Genomic DNA, 21,543 nt, shown 5'->3' on the forward strand with positions numbered 1-21,543 from the left:
ACAGGATGCACTGATATTCAATATTACAGATAAGCTCAAATTATTTTCACGTTTTGACCGACAACGAATAAATGGCGGATATTAAAATTGTATACTATTTTGCCAAAATATATTAAAACTAAAAATAAATCAGTAATTTGAAATGGTAGGCATTTAAGCATTAAGCAACATTAAAATGTACAGGATGAAAAATGGATATTCTTTTTGAGATTAGTTTTTTAGTAGTAAAAACTTTACCTTTGTCATCATCGAAGAACACTCACTTAACCCAAATGTAAAAATTGGGTAAATGAGCATGAATAATTAAATGTCCAATATCAAATTATACTGATAAAAAACCTCATTCTAAAGTCCTCTTCACAACAAGATAGAAAACTATAACGTTTACTATATTGGCATCCACACGACGATTGATATGTCATCTGCCACCTTGAATGCTCAAGCCCTTTAAAGTAGGGTGAATTCTGATTGGCTTTTAAATGTTTTATCCTTCATCAGCTGCTACTACTCTCATAGAATAAGAACAATTATTAAAACTTGGTGTGAAATATTGGCCAATAATGTTGTGCGTCTCTAGTGAATGACGTACAGATTGTCGAGTTCTCATCCTGGGAGATTTCTGAGAATCATAAAAAAAAAAAAAAAAAAAGAGTTCTACAAAAGAGTGCATGTTTATTTCAAAGGTTCTGAAAATGTACAACGCAGCTGGAATCTGAATGATTAAAGTAGAAAACAGAAGGGGAGGCTGTGTGGTGCTAGTCATCCTCATCAGAGGGAGGCTGGTCAGCAGCCGCCTGCTGTTTCTGCATCTTAGCCATGAGCTCTGAGGAAAAATACACCAAATAATGAGTTCCTTTATTCTCCATTTCATATTATATATGACATTAGTGAGTGAATTTATCAGGGCGCCAAGAGTTAATGACCAATTGACCAAACATTGTCTAGTCATTTGTGATTAATGGAAAAGATAAGTACCTTTGGCCGGGTTGAAGACGCCATTGGTCTGCTGGTTACAAACATAGCAGCGCTTAGACTTGCGGTAGTGCTGGAGAGCACAGGTCTCACAGAAGTAGTGCCGGCACCTGGAAAACAAAGAAATTAGGAATACTAGGTCTGCAGTCAAATATGTGGCTACAACATGCAAACACAATGTCAAACAAAAATATAGATATGATGTACACAGGCTAAAGCATCATATTGTGGATTTGTGCCGTGGTAAAAACAGCATTTGCAATTCAAACTGGCCATGGCTTGATGTAGCACTTACTTTGTAATAATGGGGTTCTTAAAGGACTCTCTACAAATAAAACACTTGAAAGGAAGATCTTCCTCGTCGCTGCTCACTTCATAGTTCTCATCATCTGCGAGATAAACAATACGTCAGAAAGCAGAACAACAGAAGCAACATGTTTTCAAAGACCTGTACCTAAAGGTGGCTCACCGTTTGCCCCATATCTTCCTTCTTCGAGCTCTCGCTCAATCTGCCAGCCGTGCTTGTAGTCTGAGCGGTCATGCAGAAACTTACAGCTGTCTGAGGATATAAGAAGACATGTTTGTTCCTGCAATGACATTTGTCATGGGTGTTACCATGAACCTCAAAAGAAAGGCAAAAACAGAGAGGAAACCGGTGGCTTACTAACCTCCAAACCCACAGAAGCCCGTCTCTTTGTAGTCTTTACAAATGTCAGGCTGGTAATCCCACCGGACTGTGGCCCTGAGGTGCTCAGGGGCTCTGATTGGCCCTTTCCTATCACATACAAGACATTGTGGATCAGTTCAAAGTTGTGTGTCGGCATATTTAGTCACAGCAAACAGGACCAGCATTTCTACGGACTCACCTGACCATACCAGAGGAGGCGTTGCCCATGGTGGAATCTTTGGGTTTAATGTATTTATGGTAGTTGTTGATGCCACGATAAATCTTATCGTCGTCTTTACCAGTCAACTCCTATAAATGAAATACAGACATGCCACTGAATGAGGAGATTGTGCCTATCGTGCCCACCCAAACAATATCAATAACCGTGTATCCTTAAAGTCGGTATGAAATGGAAATTCACCATCTGTTTTCTAAAAGCATCTTAATGTGAATGATTCACCCATGAATGCGCTAAATTTTTTGGTAACACTTTACAATAAGGTTCATTTATTACACATTAGTTAATGTATTAACTAACATGAACTAACCATGAGCAATACATTTGTTACTGTATTTGTTCATCTTTGTTAACGTTAGTTAATACAAATACAGCTGTTCATTGTTTGTTCATGTTAGTTCACAGTGCATTAACTAATGTTAACATGATTTTAATAAAGTATTAGTAAATGTTGACATTATAATTAACAAAGATTAATTAATGCTGTATGTGCAGTTCATTATTAGTTAGTTAACTAATGTAGTTAACTAATGTTAACTAATGAACCTTATTGTAAAATGTTACCTTTTTTTTTTTACCTCATTATTTTTAATGTTAACATTTTAATATTAAAATGTCATAACTCATTCTTTCTGTGAAACGACAGACTTATGCACCAAATTTGAATATGCACATATTTAACATCACACAAATGAGATTCGAGAGCTGAGGTTGAGAGGAAGAATTTCTGTGCATAATGACTTTTTGTTCCTCACACAAAGCTACTGTATCATTTTTGAGGACTTAAAATATAACACACAAGTTGTGTATATTTATAATATACACTTTTATTGATCACTTTGTCTTTTTAAATTCATTTCAGTTTTAGAGAAACATTAACATCCTGCCTTACATCTTCTTTTGTGTTCAATACAAGAACATTTTAAAACAATATGAGGGCGAGTAGATGATGACCTTTTTTTGGGGCAAGTATCCCTTTAAAAGCAAGTTTATCTGTTTATTGAGAGATTGTTTCCACTTGTTGTTATAGGGCCATAGAGTTATTTATTTTTTCCCCTAATGTATTTATTCAATTATATATTTAGACAATTACTGTTCAGCAAAATGCATCAATTCTGCTGTGCTCCAATTTTTGAATGAGGTCACGAAAAAAATGAACTGATTTGATTCTTTTGTAGAACTGAAATAAGTGTAATAATAATAATAACTGAAAATAATGAATTCTGATATGACAATTTTGCAATGCAGATGCTGTTTTTCTATTTACTGCTGTAAAGCGGCTTTGAAGAAATCTGTAATGTAAAAATAGCTGTACAAATAATCAGTTATTAGATATCAAACCATACCTTTGTTTTTTGTATTATACATTAATATAATCCCCCGTACCTCTTGAATCTTCTGGCTGCGCTCAAAGATGGCCTGAGCGTCTTTGTCCCTCTCTGTGTCCAACTCATAAACAGCAGTGGCCCCCATGTCATCTGGTCCCTCTGGTTTCTGCAACACACACACACACACACTGAATTACAAGAATCAAATGTTTGGAATGGAATCAAATGAATAATTTGCATTCTTAAGGGTTTGCTATAAATCATAAGAAAAGCCCAGATGTAAACATCTGACAGACTCACCGCTGACCGAGTGGACTTGTACGCGACAGTGACACTCTTGTCTTCTTTCTCCTCTTCACTTTCACTTGACGAGACTGCTTCCCTCTCCACTTTCTTTGTCTATACGGTGGGATGTGCAGTATTTAACTTGCGGTTATGGCTTCAGAGTAAGTTAAACAGCTGCTTCGTTAAAGACTAAAATAATAATGCAGATTTCATTAAACATTTAGAATACCGACATACTTTCTGAATCATGGGGTTAGTAATAGCAGCTTTCTTCTTTCTGACCACAGCACTGCCTTCCTCGCCGCTACTTCTGTCTGATGAACACACAAAAACTGATTTAATACATCGGTTACTTGGTTGTAATCAGAATTACGTTGGCCATAAACATTGACTGTTTACTGACATTGTTTATTGACATCAATCAATACATGCATTACCGAGGACTGAGGGGGAAATCAGCACAAAATACCTTTATCGCTATCACTTGCATTTCTTTTCCGTGCAGAAAATTTCTTGTTTGATTTCTTAAAAAGAAACTTGCAGATTGTTTTAGGCTCTTCTGACTCCGCCATCTTTAACTACAAACATACACCACAGAATAATATGCGGGACTTCAGTTATAGTGCCTCTTGTGTTTGGGAATGGGATGAATAATACAGTGCAAGTTAAGGGTGTATCGTACTGAATCAGAGATGGTCTTTCTGCTACTGTTATTAACATTTCATACATAAATATATTCACATGTTAATTAATAATGTTCAAATTATATTGTTATGAAGTCTTTTATTAGACTAACTGTCAGAGATATCTTGAAAGCATATATAACTCAAATGTATGGCAGCTCGCTTTTCTGATACAAACAATAACATTTAATACTGAACTGTACTATTCTTTACACCAGAGGTTTCAGACATTCTCAATGCCAAGGACCTACATGTGTAAAATCTAAAAATATGATGTGATATAGAAGTATATTATGCCCTCGTTGCAGACATTAGATTCTTTTGTCTTTTAGGATTTTAAGGATTTAAAGAAGATCACAAAACGTTATTTAAAAGCAAGACATTGGAATCTAGCAAAGAGTATAGAAGCCATTCTAAGTTATTTTTCTTTTCTTTTTCTTTTTTATTAATGCTTAAAACAATACACAAGTAATAACAGATAACAACAGAATACAAAAACAACAAAACAAAACAAAACAAAACAATGGGGGAAATAATATAAATTAAACATTAACAAATTATGAGAATTACATGACACTGAAAAAAGGAAAAGAGTTACAAACAGATAATGTTTTTAAGGCTTTTTTGTACTCAGACAACTTAACTGAGAAGAAGTATTTTTCAAGTTCTTTCACAAATATAAGAAAGAGAGGTTTAGCATTTATGAATATGGAATTTTGCTAGTGACAAGATCAGTTTAATCACATAAAAATGACCTTTTTTAGATTGGTCAAAATCAACAAAGCCTAGGAGGACCACATCCTTCCAATACAACACACATGCCATTATAAGTTCTTTGAATCTAGGCAGAGCATTATTTGGCAACACTTAACCACACCCCTGTCGTAAAGTACCAGTAGACGGGCAAAAGCGTCGTAAAATACCACAGTGGTTTACGGCCTCGCGCCATTTTAAGAAAGGAACGACTCGTTTAGCTTGGTGAGAGAACACGTTGGGTATTGTGTTGACCGAAATACAGAAAAATACTACAGGGATTTAAGAAATTCATGCACGAAGGATTCCCCACAGAAACACGCCGAGGTTATTGGGCTAAAATCGGAGGTTTCGTCGGAACCGGATGAGAAGTTGAGGTAATTCGCTATTGGAGGCCGCCCGTGGAAACGTTGGCGATCTCTGATCTGATCAGTAGACTTAACTTACGTTACTGACCCTAACCAGGATTGAGCTTTGCTTTACACGCCTGTAACAAAACGTGCACTACCGTTACTTGTGTGATTCGTTCCGGCTTGTTTATTTGTATATTACATAACTTACCTGATAATGACGAAGCTGATTATTCAAGCATTTCTGCATAGCAAATATGGGGATGTTTGTTTGCCCGAAGCTAGCCGAGCTAGCTGGTACTGCTAGCTGCTAACTTTTAGAACCTCGTTTAGGGGGTGTTTCCTTATTGATACAGATAACGTTACTGAAAGATACTTGGACGCCACATTTTCATTTAAAGTTTACCAACGTCTGATTTGTCCGTGCTGTGTTTTCGACCGATCCTGCAGTTGCTGAAAACTCCTCTTAACTTCTCAATCATTTACCCACCGTAACTGTTTAGATAAAGTATGCAGGGCTTCTTTTAAGGGTTGTTCTGGGTTTTAATTGAATCGTTTGTAATTTCTCTTTTCTAGGTGAACAATGACTCAGTTTCTTCCGCCGAACCTGCTGGCATTGTTTGCCCCGCGGGACCCGATACCTTTCCTGACTCAACTCGAGAAACTTCCCCACGAGAAACACCACAACCAGCCCTACTGCGGAATTGCCCCTTTTATCCGGCATTTTGAGGTGCTTTTTGCAATGCTATATTCTATAAAATATTTTGTACATTGTTTTTTGTTGTTTTTTATTTTTTGACTGCTAGTAAAGATTACAGATCAAGTGTTCTAATCAGACGATTGTTGTATGCATGATGCAAATTACTTAAGATATATTTTTTCAGTATTTTGTGGCAATATCTAATGTTATTTTTGTTACCCACTGTTGGTTAGGACCCCAGAGATGCTCCGCCACCAACAAGAGCAGAGACGCGGGATGAGAGGTTGGAGAGGAAGGTGAGGAGTCTTAACTTTTTACATTTCTGTGGGAATTTCACTGATGTTGTTTACCCATGCTGAATGGCTTTTATCTTTGAAAAGCTTCAGTGGAAGAGTGACTTTGTCAGTAGGATAATCTTTTTAGTACACTTATGAACAATGTTCATGTATTTCTAGAAAATGACAACATGGGTGATTTTTTTTTTTTTTATATATATATATATATATATATATATATATATATATATATATATATATATATATGTATGTGTATGTATAATGTGTGTTAATATTTGTATGTAATATGGTCCATTGTTATTTCAATTCCAGAGAAGAGAGAAGATGGAAAGGAGGCAAGTTGTGGTGGAAACAGAACTGAAGCTATGTAAGTATCTGAAATGAAGTAAAACGCTGAAACACACTGTATTATAAAACCTTATCGATTGTTTCTTGTATCTCCACAGGGGACCCACATAATGATACTAATGCTCAAGGAGATGCTTTTAAGACCTTGTTTGTTGCTCGAATTGTGAGTGTTTTTGTTTTATATATGGGCTTGTACACAAGAATTAAAATATTTTGAGATCTTGTCCTGAAAATGTTAATCTTATGCATTCTGTTCTTGCAGAATTATGACACCACAGAGTCCAAACTACGGCGTGAGTTTGAAGTCTATGGTCCTATCAAACGGGTAAGTTGTGTTGAATATGTACATTTCTCCACTTTCCTTTTTTTTTTTTTTTAATCCCACAGGCTCATCCTTTAATGTTTTTGCCTTTAATTAGATCTACATTGTGTACAACAAGAAGACTGGAAAACCAAGAGGCTATGCGTTCATTGAATATGAACACGAGAGAGACATGCACTGTGAGTAACCAAGACATCTCGTTCTTCTTTAAACTCCTTAAATGACTACACCAAAAATACTACACCATCTTTTACTGCAATGTAAAAAGACATTCATTGTCTTCTCATGAACTATTTTTATTTGAAGCATCAAATGATGTTGGTCATAGTCCATCTATTTAGATTTTTTCTTTTCTGCCGGCGTCACCACAAATTTAGAATTAGCCAACCAATCAAAAATGTAAAAACATATGAGAATGTGTAACTCTGTCATGTTATAAAACTCCATTTTGTGTGTGTGTGTGCTTGTATGATGGCTTGTCAACCCTATCATATCTGTGTTCGTAGTATATTCCTGTTTTTTTACCCCGTGTGTGTGTTGCATCTGTGTGAGTGTGACGGTGCAGCACATGTGGGTGAAGAGCGGAGTGTGGCTGTGCGTTAGCCCAACACACATTCTGATGAATGTTGCCACTCTATGGCATCTCTGTAATGTTTAGGCAGTGTGACATAGCAGTGTGTTTCCGGACGGAGCGGTGATGGTAAGCTAAAGGCTAAGGCTGTCTGTAGTGAAAAAGGTGACCCATATACTTACACACCTGTTCATGTCTGGTGCACAAACAGCCGTTAATATCAAGGCTTTTTATACCTCAGTTCACACAGGGGCCTTTATGATTGAAGTGTTGCGGAGCGAGTCAATGCTTTCTATTAATTGTGTGTTGTTCTCATTGCTACTGCAGCCGCCTATCTCTGATGGCTATTGGCCAGAGCTGGCTTGCAGATCATGATGATGGTTTTGATACATCTACACCCTACTACCACAGCTCAGTATATGGTTGGTATGATGGGTTTGTATGATGGGTAAGATTTCTTTACACCCCTCATCTAATTTTAGTTGATAGGTGACAGGTGTACCAAATCACTTCTCATCTGCCCCATTTTAGGGCTAAATATAGGGCTGCCAGTTGTTATTGACTGTGGCTTGGGCCAGTTATAGTGAGTGCGAGCCTGTCATTAATCTCTTCTATTAAAGCCATTGTACTACTAATGTGGTTGTTCCCTGCAAGATTTAGACCGTGCAGTATTGGTTACACTTGAAACCGAACTTTGTTGTAAAGAGAACCTGTTTGTTACATTACAACACACAATTGCCGTGTTAAAGTGGATGGTGGTCTCGTTGTTAGATATTAAAATATAGATGCATTTATTTTGCACACATAGTTAAATGCCTTATCTCTCCACAAGGATGGGTAATCCCTGCCATAAAAGTGCAGTTATATTTACAGTTTAAGTGAATTTTTGTGGAGGAAATCCAGTCATTTCAATAGTAATCCATGTGATGTAGAATTTTGCATTTCTGGTGGGTAGAAGATTTACCCATGCAGATTTCACGTAGGGTTCAAGTTGGTCACGTAGATTTAGCATGTTGGAAAAACAGAAAGCTGCTTGGTTTGATAGTGACTTAGCTACACTATTAACAATTTGACAGTGGATATTTTTACCTGCAACATTCTGTGCTAATGTGATTGCACCTTAACACTGTTGCTATGCAACAACTAGAAGAAAATGATCTGCTCTTGTGTTGTCCAGTGACAATATAACTTGCTATATTGCCAAGCGTTACTATATCAAATAAGCCAGGACCTTTTATAATGTAAATAATGGCACAAAGACTCATTTGGTAATGCGTTATTTAAATAAAAATTCATAGTGTGTGTAGGCACTATATTTGCTGAAATGGTGGTGTTGGCTTTAATAGAATAGGTTAACTAAGGACTTTGGATATTTAAATCACTGCACGGAACCTAATTACATTTAAAGATTCTTATTGCCATGGATTCACCTTGTAGAGCATCAATGGTTAAATTCAGTCCCAGAGTTCCTCTGTGAGACACTTGATCCATAGGCCTCAGAAATGTCTATTTAGGTTAAGTGAGGAGCTGTAACCTTTCCTGTGACTTTCCTTGTCCAAACTGGCTATTTATCACTATTTACAAAGCTCTTAATGGGCTGAAAAAATGACATGGATACAACCAATAAAATAAGAATCATCTTTACTCTTCTTAACACATGTTAAGGGTTTATATAATTTAGGTTCCTAATACGCATTTTTCTCAATCTGAATTCTAGTTTTTTTATATTTTTTTATTCTATTTCCTTTCAGTTTTCACTTGCAAGGCCCTGTAGAATCGTAAAGAATTTAAGCTAAATGGAAAAACTGATCTGAGAGATTTTATGGATATAAGGGTGGTTGGTAAGCCCCTCTTGTTGGTTAGGTAGGTGAGGGTTGTGGTAAGGCCCTCTGTTAACTGTTAAATGAGGGTGGGTGGTAAGGCCCTCTTGTTGGGTAGGTGCGCTGAGGGTGTTTGGTAAGCCCCTCTAGTTTGGTATGGTAGTCTGAGGGTTGTTGGTAAGGCCCTCTGGATGAGATGTCAGGACAGATGTGTGCGAAATAACTTGAGGGTTTGATGGTAAGGCCCTCATGATGGGTTTCAACTGAACGCCGTCGACAGTGCAGACCAGAATAGCTTCGTGGATTTCATCGTATCCCTTGTTGATGGATTGGATCCCTAATTCCTTGGTTCAAGGTTGTCCAGTTTTGATTTAAAAAAAAATTGTATCAAATGTACTGAAAGACATTTTGATTCGAGGCTGCTGGAATCGCCAGGCTACGTTTCCGTGGGGTGTTCCATCAAGGACTTCATCCTTGGCCAGGTGTTATGGTAAGATAGCATCTCCAGGTAATGTGGTAAGACTGAGATAATGACTAAATACTTAAGGGCTTAGACTTATCTTAGACCAGCAGAAGGAAAAGACCTAAGGGTATTGGCCATATTGAAGTGTGTGGGAATTGTGTAACTTCCTTAAAAGCTGTATTTCTAGTATACCCATTATTTATAATGTATAGAAACTAGAAGTAAAGCTCTGCCAATTTTTTTCCTCCCCTTTGGTCTACCGTGATGTGAGCGTAAATTGTGCTTTAATGCTCATAGAAATTCTGTATGAGTGTGAATGAATGTTTGAGAGATTTTGGAGAATGGAAAGAGTGGCTTTTAGTGTAACTGTATTCACCAAGTGCCTTTTTTTCTTGTGGCTTTCTGTCAAGATTTAATGAGAATAAAATGGCGTTAATGGGCAGTTTAATGTGGATCACACTTAATTTGGAGATGATTAGTTGTCCAAGCTGTTGAGTACAATGCTTTTGTTTTTGCGATCCACATTGCACTGTTAGAACTGCCTTAAATTTTATTTGTCAGTTTTAAGGTCTACCATAGCACTTAAATGTTACTTCATATTTCTTTCTGAATACCAGAGAGATTTGCCTGAATATTACATAGTTTTTAGAAAGCACATGTTTTAGTGTCTTTAAACTCTAAAGGCAGGCATACACTGCATGAGTTCAGACACTCGGGAGGTTGTGCGCCATTGCACATGTTATGAGTTAATTTGATAATCATGTCAAAGTAACTGGTACACTGCACGACTGTACTGCACTGTGAGCCGGCGGCAATCATATGAGCTTTCATGCTTAACACAGAGATTCTGGAGCATGTTGCTGCTATACCTTCAAAATAAAAAGACGAATGTGCAAATGATTTGGTAAAAAGCAAAGAACAGCACAGCCATTCCTTTGACAAATACATTCTAGTTTATGTTGAGTGTATGCCCTGTAGGGTTGCATCCACTGGGCTATAATATTGATAGATCTAGCCTATGTGATGTGGTTGTGTATGATTTGGCAATAAGGGACAGCCTATACATAAGGCAAAATTGGGCTGACTCACCCAATTGTTGAGTGTTTAAAACAATTATCGGGTTGTCTGGAGGTGCTCGTAGTGTTCTCTGCTCGTAATTTCTCACACAGTGCGAGCCGTGACAATACGAGCATCAGCAATTTCCAAGCGATTTCTCCCGAGAGAAGAAAAATCGCCTGCGAGATCGTACGACATCAAAGATCGTACGACATCAAAAATCGTACTGTGTGTGCCCAGCTTAAGTGGTATCTGGAGTTTTTATCTTCAATACTGAGAATTTAGATGCCACTACAATGTTCTCACATTCCGTGATACGTTACACTTAAATTTAAGGTATTTGGCATATTATTCTGCAACTTGCAATATTCGGTTTAGTTTAACTGCTGAAATAGCATATGGATCATGAATCATGAATATGGATCATGAATTCATCAAAGCCATTTTATAGCTTTTTTTTTTTTTTTTTTTTTTTTTTTTTTGGAGCTCATAGCAGAATTGTCAGTTTATCTCATTCCTGGTGTCTTATCAATTCAGAGGTAAGCGTGTGTCTTCAAGTAGCTTAATGTTTTTAATGGAGTTCATCCCAAATTCAAGGTATGTAGTAGGAAATACTGTTGTGTGTATTCTTGTTTTCTCATTGTCCACCTCTCTTTCTTTTTACTCTTTATTCTCTTCATTCCTCAATCTCCGCTTTTCTATTGCTCGTCTATCAACTCTACTAGCTGCCTACAAGCATGCGGATGGCAAAAAGATTGATGGACGTAGAGTACTTGTTGATGTTGAAAGAGGACGAACGGTCAAAGGATGGCACCCCAGACGACTCGGTAAGCACTTGTTCCTAAGTGTTCTTTTCCAGGCCAGGGGTGTCCAATGCTGTTCCTGGAGGGCCAATTTCCTGTAGCCTGCCTCAACACTTGCCTGGATGTTTCTAGTAATCCAAAAGACCTTGATTAGCTTGTTCAGGAGTGTTTGTTTTAGGGTTGATAAAACAACTCTGCATGACAGTCAGTCTTGAGTTCCAGAGTTGCCCACCCCTGGTAAAGATGGTATGGTTGGGATAGCAAGTTAATACTTCACATCATCAATATACATGCATTTTATTATCCAGGTGGAGGTCTTGGAGGTACAAGGCGAGGAGGAGCAGATGTCAACATCAAGCACTCTGGCAGAGATGACACCTCCCGTTATGATGACCGACCAATTGGAAGGTAAGTTGCGTGGAGCATAATTTGTGTTTTTATTGTTTTAGCTTTCAGTCCTTACCTCTATTGTCTATTATCCTGCAGTGACCGTGATCGGGATCGTGGCGAACGCAGGGAACGCAGTCGCGAACGAGACCGAGACAAGGAGCGTGGGGAGCGTGGAGAGCGCCGCCGCTCTCGATCCCGAGAGAGACGCAGACGCACCAGATCTCGTGAGCGTGAGAGGGCCCTTGTGGTTCCGGGGGAGGAGACTGGGGGCGGCAGCCGACGTCGAGACAGAGAAAGAGACAGAGGTGTCGCCGGAGACAGCCGAGAGAGGAGTAGAGACCGGGATAGAGAAAGAGACCGCAAGAGGAGAAGCAGGAGCAGGGATAGAAAGAGAGATAGGGAAAGAGGCAAGGGTGCAGAAGGAGGAGAGGAAGGCATGGGCGGGCTAGTTGACGGAATGATTCCAGAAGGGGGAGAAAGGGGTATGGAGGACCCCTTGGGTGGTGAACCAGGACGAGGTGAGGAGGGAGGGCCTGAAGGAGAGGAGAGGGGGAGGGATCGAGACAAAGACAGGGAAAGAGACCGCGATAGGAAGCGCAGCCATAGAGATAAAGATAGAGACAGGGATCGTGAGAGAAGGCGAGATAGGGATAGAGATCGCGAACACAAACGGGACCGGGGTGATCGGGACCGTGGAGACCGGAGGGAAGATAGACATGTATCCTCCTCAGGAGATCAAGAGGGTTTGGGTAATGGAGGTGATGGGGGTGAAGAGCCAGTGCCGCCACAATCAGAAGAAGGTTCGCAGGATGGGATGAGGATGATGATGATGGATCAGGATTCCATACAGTCAGGAGAGGGCTATGCCTCCAATGAGAATGGGTACAGGATGGAGGGCCAGGGCGACGAGTACTGAAAGTGCCACTGATGTGTGAATGATCCAAGGTTATCCAGTTGTAATGTTGATTTGATTCACAAATATCCTCAACCGTTATTTAATGCCTACACCCTCCTTTGCTTGCACTATGTCCACAGTGTGTGAGTATTATACTGTACTACCAACAGCTATCACTGAGAGAGCTTAGTGTCTCCCTGGTAAGAAGCGTACTTTTGTTAAATAAAAAGATTATGTAGCTGAACTGTGAGGTTTTTTTTATTTTAGTTTTAGCCTGTCTAAATTATATCTGGGGCTTTGTTTGCATAAAACTTCACCTAATAACTAGCCTTATGATGCATTTGAATTCCCTGTTATAACATCAACTAAGTATCAATTGACCGTGTTTGCTGGGACGAGGTCTCTTGACTGAAGTACTGTATCTTTTACAGTGTAGTTTCAGTAAGGGATGGGTAATTGGTAGTTTAAAACGTCTCTGTACATTGTTCCTTTTACATTAGTCTTCCCCACCCCCCAGTTTCTCTTCAGTGTTTTTTTTCTTTATTTTGTCTTGTACATTTGTTTTATATATTTGGTCCAATATGTGGATCGTTTGCAAATCGTACAGTGGCCCCTCATTTTACTGAAGGAACAAATACAGGAAAAATTTACACAATTGTGTTTTTAAATGGGAATGTTTGCCATGGGTTCACGAAAATTGCTCTTAATTTTCTTTTTTGAAATTTTTTTTTTTTGCTTGTATCTCTGGTCGTATTGGTTCTGCCTTTCATTCTTGAATAAATACTTTTTTATTGACAAATTGAGTTCTTGATTCCTTGTCTTACAAACGGCATTGAACTTGCGCCTCTGGCTCTGACGTACAGAATTGCGTCATTCGGTAAGCCTGGGACGAGTCCAGTGCACAGACTCTTCGCGCATCTCTGCACATTAGCTGAGGCATCTACGCTTTCACTGGAGCTGCAGCAGATACGATTGATTCTTACAATTGAAAATCCGTTCCTTCAGATCCAAAACGATATCTTCTAATTGATTACAATTGTACCTCTGGTGAAGCGCTTCAGTCCTCCACTGCAGCAGACCATCCTCATGATGTCATCGTATTATCATACGGGGAAAGATGTGGACATGGCGGCGATGACGGAACCGCTCTGCTTGGAAAGAGGTAGTTTACTTGGTCCTATTTATTATATCCCAACAGACCAGTAGCATTTGGAAAATGCTATGGCAGGTAGCTTAGCCAAGGCAGGTAGCTTGTGCTAATCAGGCAGCATTAGTGACCTATAAGCGGGGCATATCGTGCCCATAATGTGAGTGAATCAATGTGGTAGTTTGTTTTATGCTTGAAATTCATTAAATAAAACCGGTTCATTTACATCTTTGCATATGGAAGCACATAGCAGAAAGTAATTTCACTGATCTAATTGGCGTCCGTGTTCATTTTTACGTTGTATACGGGTGTATGTTCTCTCTTCTATGCTATATCTTCCACCGTTGATTCGTGATTTTTTTTTTCTTTTTTTTCTTTGGTTATCAAACGAATGCAGTTGTTCGTTATAGACCGCGGGGCGTCTTTAGTCATTTTATTAAAAACGGCCCTTAACCCCTTCAGAACCTGCGACCATTGGAATGGACATCACATGGTTTTTGGTTTAAACCAATAAAATGTTTTTACTAATACGAGAACTGCTTGGTCACTGATTCAACCAATCAATGAAAGAATGACCCATAACTTAAAGGGTTAGTTCACCAAAAAAAAAAAAAAATCTGTCATTACTCACCCTCATGTCCTTCCAAACCCATAAGACCATCATTCTTCTGAACACAAATATTTATATGTGAATAAAAGCCTAAATTCCATCTGTTGTTCATATGAAGTGATTGAGTCTCTTCAGAAAATTTGGATTAAACTGCTCGATTCAAATGGATTAGTTTTATAATCTCTTTAGGAACGTTTTGAAACGTCAAAGTGGTAGTTGTGTAGCTGTCTATGGAGGGAAAGAATAGAAAGCTCTCAGATTTCATCAAAAATATCTTCATTTGTGTTGGGAAGGTGAACATATTACGGGTTTGGAATGACATGAGGGTAAGTAATTAATGACAGAACTTTCATATTTGGGTGAACTATCCCTTGATTGAAACTCAGGCAGCACATCAGACCTGCTTGGCAGGAGGTGGAGGGGCATCATCAGCTTGCACCTGTTATAATCTTAATAGTATCAAGTGATAATATTCAGTACTATAAATAGTTAGTTTGAAGATCCTTCAGAGCTGTAGAACACAGGATTTTCCAATGTCTATCGCAGTGGACATTGGGTTTTAATACAATGAATTAATTTTATTCATATGAATTTATGACTTCAATGTTGTAACCATAAACTGTCATTCAGTTAGTTTTAGTGAAAAACAGCAACAGCGAATGTGAAATGAGTGAATACATAGCAACACACGCACTCCACACACACTGATGCCTTGATGTCAAAACCAGCAAGTACACACAAATACACCAACAAACACCCACAGACATATGCACACATACTCAAATTAACCCACCACAACAAACAAAACGAATCAAACAAGTTTTTTGGGACTTCATCTTCATCATATTTTCTGCATTTTTATTGCGTTTATTGCAAATGAGCCCCACTTCCACTCACTCATAGCAGCTCAGAGATCCACTCAGTCAACTTCACTGAAGTAAACGCTGCACAATGGTATCTCTCTTTACAATGTCAGACACATAATGGTAGTTAATATGATTAGCCTTTTACTTGACTATGTTATCAAACAGCTAATAATGTGTTGCTAATGTTACACAAACCATGTTCCCGTTCACCATCTCGGAGTCAGACAGCTGCCTTCAAAAATCTGCATCTTTACAAACGCTTTGAACAACTCAGAACGTCAGTGGAGAAAGGAATATAGTTCATTATAACATCGTAATATACATCATATACATAATTCACCTGCTATATTGCTAAATGTACACGATTTTACATATCATCAGAAAAATATACCGGGATAACCTGGCTTCCCTTGAGACGCCACTGCTTCGCAGCACAGTAATGATGATAATTATGCTAAGGCCCTGTTACAAGGTAGTCTGTGTCATGTCAGAAACACCAGCGATTTCAAATCACGTTTTTGAAACTGTCTTTGGTTCACTGCAGTTTTAAGGAGAAAATACTCTGCAATGGTGTTGACTTATTACTTTGCTCATGGTTTGTCTTAAAGCATATTAAAACACCACATAAACATATAAACAATATTAAACGCTTGGTTTTCACCACAGGGGGTCTTTAAATGCTAGTTCACATACTGTGTTTAAACTCTAGTTTATAAGTACTGTAAGGGTTAATATATATATATATATATATATATATATATATTTATTTATTTATTTTTTGCTTCAGTCCTGGTATCCATTGTAGTGGGCATGAAAAAAAAATCTAATAAAAAATGAGTTTGCACAAATCTTGTTTTTTAGACTAATTTATACATTGGAGAAGAGCAAATATCAAGTGGATAAAACATTTTTTTGCTCATTGGAAAAACAATCAGGTCTGAAGGGTTTAAAGCATCATTACTTAAAAATATGGTGCTTTAAAAACTAGTTGGCTTTCAATCCAAGATTAACTTTGTTAGCAAGTAGGTTTTTAATGTATATTTCTGTAATGGTTTATTTCTCTCCAGATGTTTGCAGAGTGATAGAACTGTTGGACAGGCTTCAAAGAAGCGGTGAGCTTCCTCCTCCCAAACTTCAGGCTCTACAGAGAGTTCTACAGAGCAAGTTCTGTGCTGCCATCAGAGAGGTAAAGGCTACTTCAGTCCTCCAAACATGAGGACGCTTGACTCTGTGAATTTTCTTCTGTTAATAACTGTTTCTTGGATTCTCTTGCTTTCAGTTGGAACAAATTGCCTTCATTAAAAAACAGTGAGAAATATTTACTAAATCTTTACCTTTTATCTTGTGCTGATTTCACAGAACACTAATGGAACATAAGTAGTTAGGTTAAAATGAAGGTTTGAAATGTAGAAATTGTCACCACATAACACAGGACTTTGTCCTTTTCCACCCCCACACATATATGGTCGTTTCTCATAGAAAGTATTGTGCTGCACTGTTCCTCCTCCTGAATGACTCACTTTCCTGTCTCTTTGAGGCTGCATCTCACTTCAGCCTCCATGATGTCTCACTCCTTGACTTGCGGTAATCGGTTCCTATGCCAGGAGTCCAGTCTGTTCACAACAATAAAACAGATATTTACCCTTTTCAGATTTATTCAGTTTTCACATGTCTTTCTGATGTCCTGCTCTTTGCATAGCTGAGAGAGAAATGTCTTATGGGAAGACAAGGTTTTGATCTGTATATCTGCATTGGTTGATTTCTCCCACTAAAATGAATTAGCCTTCTACTTCACAAATTTTACATTGGAATTAACTGATAAAACTTACATGGCTCTTGATTCTGATTGTTAAAAACATCTGATTGTTGTTAGTATGTCAAATATTCTTCTAAGAACACTAAACTGTGTACCAGTAATTGACCATTGTTCCAAGAAACTGATTTCCTACACAAGCTCTTAAAAATAAATGTTCTTTATTGGCATCGATGGTTCTATGAAGAACATTTAAAAGTGCAGTAAGTGATTTCTGAGAAATGCTGTTGAAAGTGAATCGGACCGAGCGCCATAACACACTTGTTGCCAATCAGCAGTAATACGCTGATTTCACGCAGCCGCCATTTTGAAATCGAAAGTGAGGCTCTGGTGGGAAAAACCCCGGAAGTAAAGATAAACAACAATGCCTTTGGACTACCAACCTGAAGCTGCTGCCGCGATTTACACTATTGGATGTTAATATCCAATATAGGATATGTATATAGTTCATTCCTGCTTCTTTTTTTACTTTCTGAATTATATAAAAAAAATATTTTATTTATAAATGAATTTCACTGTATATAGTCTAAAGTATGAAAGAAATGTATGTACAGTTTTAGAATTGACAAAACATCATTAAACACAACAATACGCCATCGCATTCACGACTCTCCTGTGATTAAAGGCGACACTTCCGGTTTTCTTCCCACCGGAGCCTCGCTTTCGATTTCAAAATAACGGCTGCGTGAAATCAGCGTATGGGCGTATACACTCATGAGGGTGAAGTTGCCTGTGCTGCATATTGTGTTTGTGAATTTGGGGGCAGAGCTATCAAGATAGGGTGACGGGGTGTGATCAATTTGGGTATGGTTGTGTTTGTTTTGGTGATTTCAGATATCAACAGCGCTTCTCAGAAATCGCTTACTGCACCTTTAACATTCTTCAGATAATTATAATGTTCTTCAAGCTAAGAAAAAATGGTTCCTATAACTGAACCTTTGACTGAAAGGTTCTTTGGGGAGCCAAACATGGTTTTTCTATGGCATCACAGTGTAGCTGTGCTAGATTCATGTCTCTCATATCACTGTGATGTCTTTTTCCTTTTATATAATTAAAGCTAAAATCAATATTTAATGTCCATTTATTTATTTGGTAATCAACAGCCATGTAATAAGCAAGATAATGAACAGCCACAGGGTCATTGTCACAAAATAAGTCCCCACTGGATGATCAAGATCCTGTTGTGAAGCAGAAAGGTTTGTGGCATACCTTGGGGGTTTATTTTGCAATTGTGACCGGCTGATTGTGCATGATATCCCCTTATGAAGTCATTAACAATCATTATTAAATGTTTAAACACATCAGTAGTCTGTGTACATCCCATAATGTATGCACAGGAAATTGCTGGTATTCAAATGTTCGTTAAATAATGATCTGCAAAGCAGTTTGTAAAGTATTTTGTTAATATTATTAATTATGAAGTTTTACAAACTCACTGTAAACTACAAAATACTTTCTCACGATATAGTTGAAATGTCATGACTGTCCCTTTTTTAGGTCTACGAGCAGCTTTACGATACGTTGGACATTATAGGTGGGCCCGAGGTCCGAGCACAAGCCACTGCCAAGGTAACTTTTTACCAAAAACCTGCCACTAAGTTAATCAAGAATGATCATCATACACTGAAGGAAACACTTATTTGATCTCTCTTTTCTTTTTTTTTTCTTTTTTTCAGGCCACAGTAGCAGCGTTCGCAGCCAGTGAAGGCCATGCACACCCAAGAGTGGTTGAACTCCCTAAAACAGACGAGGGGCTCGGGTTCAACATCATGGGGGGAAAAGAACAAAACTCTCCCATCTACATCTCCAGGGTCATCCCAGGAGGTGTTGCTGACCGACAGGGTGGACTGAAGAGAGGAGATCAGCTGCTCTCTGTTAATGGAGTGGTATGTTGGGACAGTGTGTTTTTGAGATGTATAATTCAGCAGGTATATTTTTGCATGTGAACATGGCTTTGATTTCAAAAGCTGTGGTTTGCCACAATAACATGTTAACATGCTTGCAGACTTCAAAATGTCCTTTACTTCTCTATCATTGTGTGTAGAGTGTGGAGGGAGAACACCATGAGAAAGCTGTAGAGCTGCTAAAGGCAGCTCAGGGTTCAGTGAAGCTGGTGGTGCGTTACACCCCTAAAGTCCTAGAAGAGATGGAAGCCAGGTTTGAGAAGATGAGAAGTGCCAGGAGACGCCAGCAACATACCAGCTACTCGTGAGTGTGACTTTATCACTTTCTTTTCCTTTCCTTTTTTCCCCTGTGGTTCTTTCCTTTTTCTCATCTTCTCTCAGCCGATTAGTAATCAGAGGACATTTTTGTTTCTTTAAAAGTAAGCTACTGTACGCTACTGTTCAAAAGTTGTTCAGAAGTCTCACCAGGGCTGCATTTATTTGTTAAATATTACAGTAAAAACAGTAATATTGTAAAATATTATTAGGATTTAAAATAACTCAAAATGTTATTTATTCATGTGATGGCAAAGTTATTTTATTATTTTTTTTAATTTATTTCAGTCTTCATTGTTAAATGATCCTTTAGAAATCATTTTAATATTCGTGTTCAAGTAACATTTCTTATTATTATCACTGCTGAAAACAGTTGTGCTGCTTAATAGTTTTATGTTACATTTTTCTCAGGATTCTTTGATGAATCAAAAGAACAGCATTTATTTGAAATGGAAATCTTTTGTTACATCAAACTAAATATATTACTGACCCCAGACTTTTGAATGGTTGTGAATTTATTTATAAAATCACATTTATAAAATTAGTTTGAAGCTGCTTTTTTCAGTGTGCAAACTTTTTTTCAATGTTTTGTGGTCCTGCACCCGAGTCCAATTAGGCTGTTTGGGATGTGCACACCTTCTTCGTATTTTTTATTCTTTTGTGAATCACCATCATATTTTTTTTACTACAGTAGACTATATGTTATACAATAGACTGCTAAAATAATTAAATAAAAAATGTCATGTCCTCTGGCAATTTAAATGTTTTTAATGAAACACGGGACATGCTATTGAACGTGCAAGTAGCCTATGAGCTGGTTCACACAGAACAAAGCAAAAACGCGAGGCTCTTGCAGTGGAATGGGGAAAAACCGCAAGGTCTCGAGAGATGTGTCTTTTAAAAGTTGAACTTACTTTAACATTTTTAGAATGGCGTGTCATGTGCGAGAAGCTACAAAAGACACGAGTGCAACAGTCAAACATGACCGTCAAGCGCTTTTACATAGAAAAATAATGGAAAAGTAGCGCTGTGGAATGGAAAAACTTTAGATTACTTTAGATGGAACTTGTTTTTCTGTATATAAGACTATCTGTATTTTAACATTTCCCCATCATTGTCTTTTCACCGACAGGTCTTTGGAGTCCAGGGGTTAACCAGTCTTAACTTCTGACTGGCCTGCTGATCCATTCTTCCACCCTTTCTGCTCCTGTAGGATGACAGAAGACCCTGGGGAGATCAGTGTAACTACCCTTAGATATTTATGTTAGTGGAACGATCTCAAAACATGTAGACCTTGAATATACTATTTTCCCTGGCCATGCAGAGGGAGAGACTGCATAGTGCATCTGGTCTGTCTTGAGTCTGATTTTCTATTGTATTCTTATGTGGAACCTGCACCCTGTGATATGCTGGGTGGGTGTGTGTGTGTGTGTGTGTGTGTGTGTGTGTGTGTGTCTGTTAGCACAGAAGAGAGCTTTAACAATTGCCTAGAGGGTGCAAATAGCACACAGTATGTGTACTTGTAGGACAAAATGTGTGTATTTTACTGTAAGATTATTGATTAACTGAATGGCATGATGGTTTCTACTTAGACCATTATTCATTCACTCACTTATCGAGTCTGTGTTTCAGAAAACATGCATTGACAATAGAGTTAAAGCTATGCATCAAATTTACAGTACAAGTATTCTTGTCTCATGTGTTCCACTCTGTGAGAACTACATCAGGAGGACAAACACTGTTATCCCAAAAGACACTTCCTGAATGAACTGATTGCTCTGTTCTAAGCACGCCATACTCAAATAGGGTTGTCATGAAAGTGTGCTCCTATGAGTGGCTTTGTGCTGCCAGTCATAGTGCCTATGTTCAATGCTTGAATTTTTTTGTTTATTTATATATTTAGTCATACATTAAAATCAACAATGTAATTTAAAAGTCTGGTGAGTTA

At 38.1% G+C, this 21,543-nt stretch overlaps 3 protein-coding genes across 3 annotated transcripts; 2 read left to right on the forward strand and 1 right to left on the reverse strand.

Moving 5' to 3' along the window:
• Positions 1-652: 652 nt before the first annotated feature.
• On the reverse strand, positions 653-4,107 carry rnf113a (ring finger protein 113A). Its single transcript, XM_084136369.1, has 10 exons — positions 3,960-4,107; positions 3,728-3,804; positions 3,506-3,604; positions 3,264-3,371; positions 1,839-1,948; positions 1,641-1,747; positions 1,442-1,531; positions 1,268-1,361; positions 976-1,082; positions 653-823 (listed from the first exon to the last, which is right to left on the reverse strand). The coding sequence occupies exons 1-10, from the start codon at positions 4,060-4,062 to the stop codon at positions 756-758; spliced, it is 963 nt and encodes a 320-aa protein (XP_083992495.1). The 5' UTR covers positions 4,063-4,107; the 3' UTR covers positions 653-755.
• Positions 4,108-5,119: 1,012 nt separating this feature from the next.
• On the forward strand, positions 5,120-13,739 carry snrnp70 (small nuclear ribonucleoprotein 70 (U1)). Its single transcript, XM_084133887.1, has 10 exons — positions 5,120-5,303; positions 5,853-6,006; positions 6,210-6,272; positions 6,585-6,639; positions 6,719-6,783; positions 6,883-6,945; positions 7,040-7,121; positions 11,578-11,679; positions 11,964-12,063; positions 12,142-13,739. Exons 2-10 carry the CDS (start codon positions 5,860-5,862, stop codon positions 12,959-12,961), a joined length of 1,497 nt encoding a protein of 498 aa, XP_083990013.1. The 5' UTR covers positions 5,120-5,303; positions 5,853-5,859; the 3' UTR covers positions 12,962-13,739.
• A 55-nt stretch (positions 13,740-13,794) lies between these two features.
• lin7b (lin-7 homolog B (C. elegans)) lies at positions 13,795-21,530 on the forward strand. Its single transcript, XM_084138361.1, has 6 exons — positions 13,795-14,102; positions 16,631-16,749; positions 18,874-18,945; positions 19,053-19,262; positions 19,421-19,584; positions 20,728-21,530. Exons 1-6 carry the CDS (start codon positions 14,027-14,029, stop codon positions 20,747-20,749), a joined length of 663 nt encoding a protein of 220 aa, XP_083994487.1. The 5' UTR covers positions 13,795-14,026; the 3' UTR covers positions 20,750-21,530.
• The last annotated feature ends 13 nt before the right edge of the window (positions 21,531-21,543 follow it).

This window comes from Abramis brama (genome assembly GCF_963993115.1).
Source record: "Abramis brama genome assembly, chromosome: 1".
Classification (NCBI taxonomy): domain Eukaryota; kingdom Metazoa; phylum Chordata; class Actinopteri; order Cypriniformes; family Leuciscidae; genus Abramis; species Abramis brama.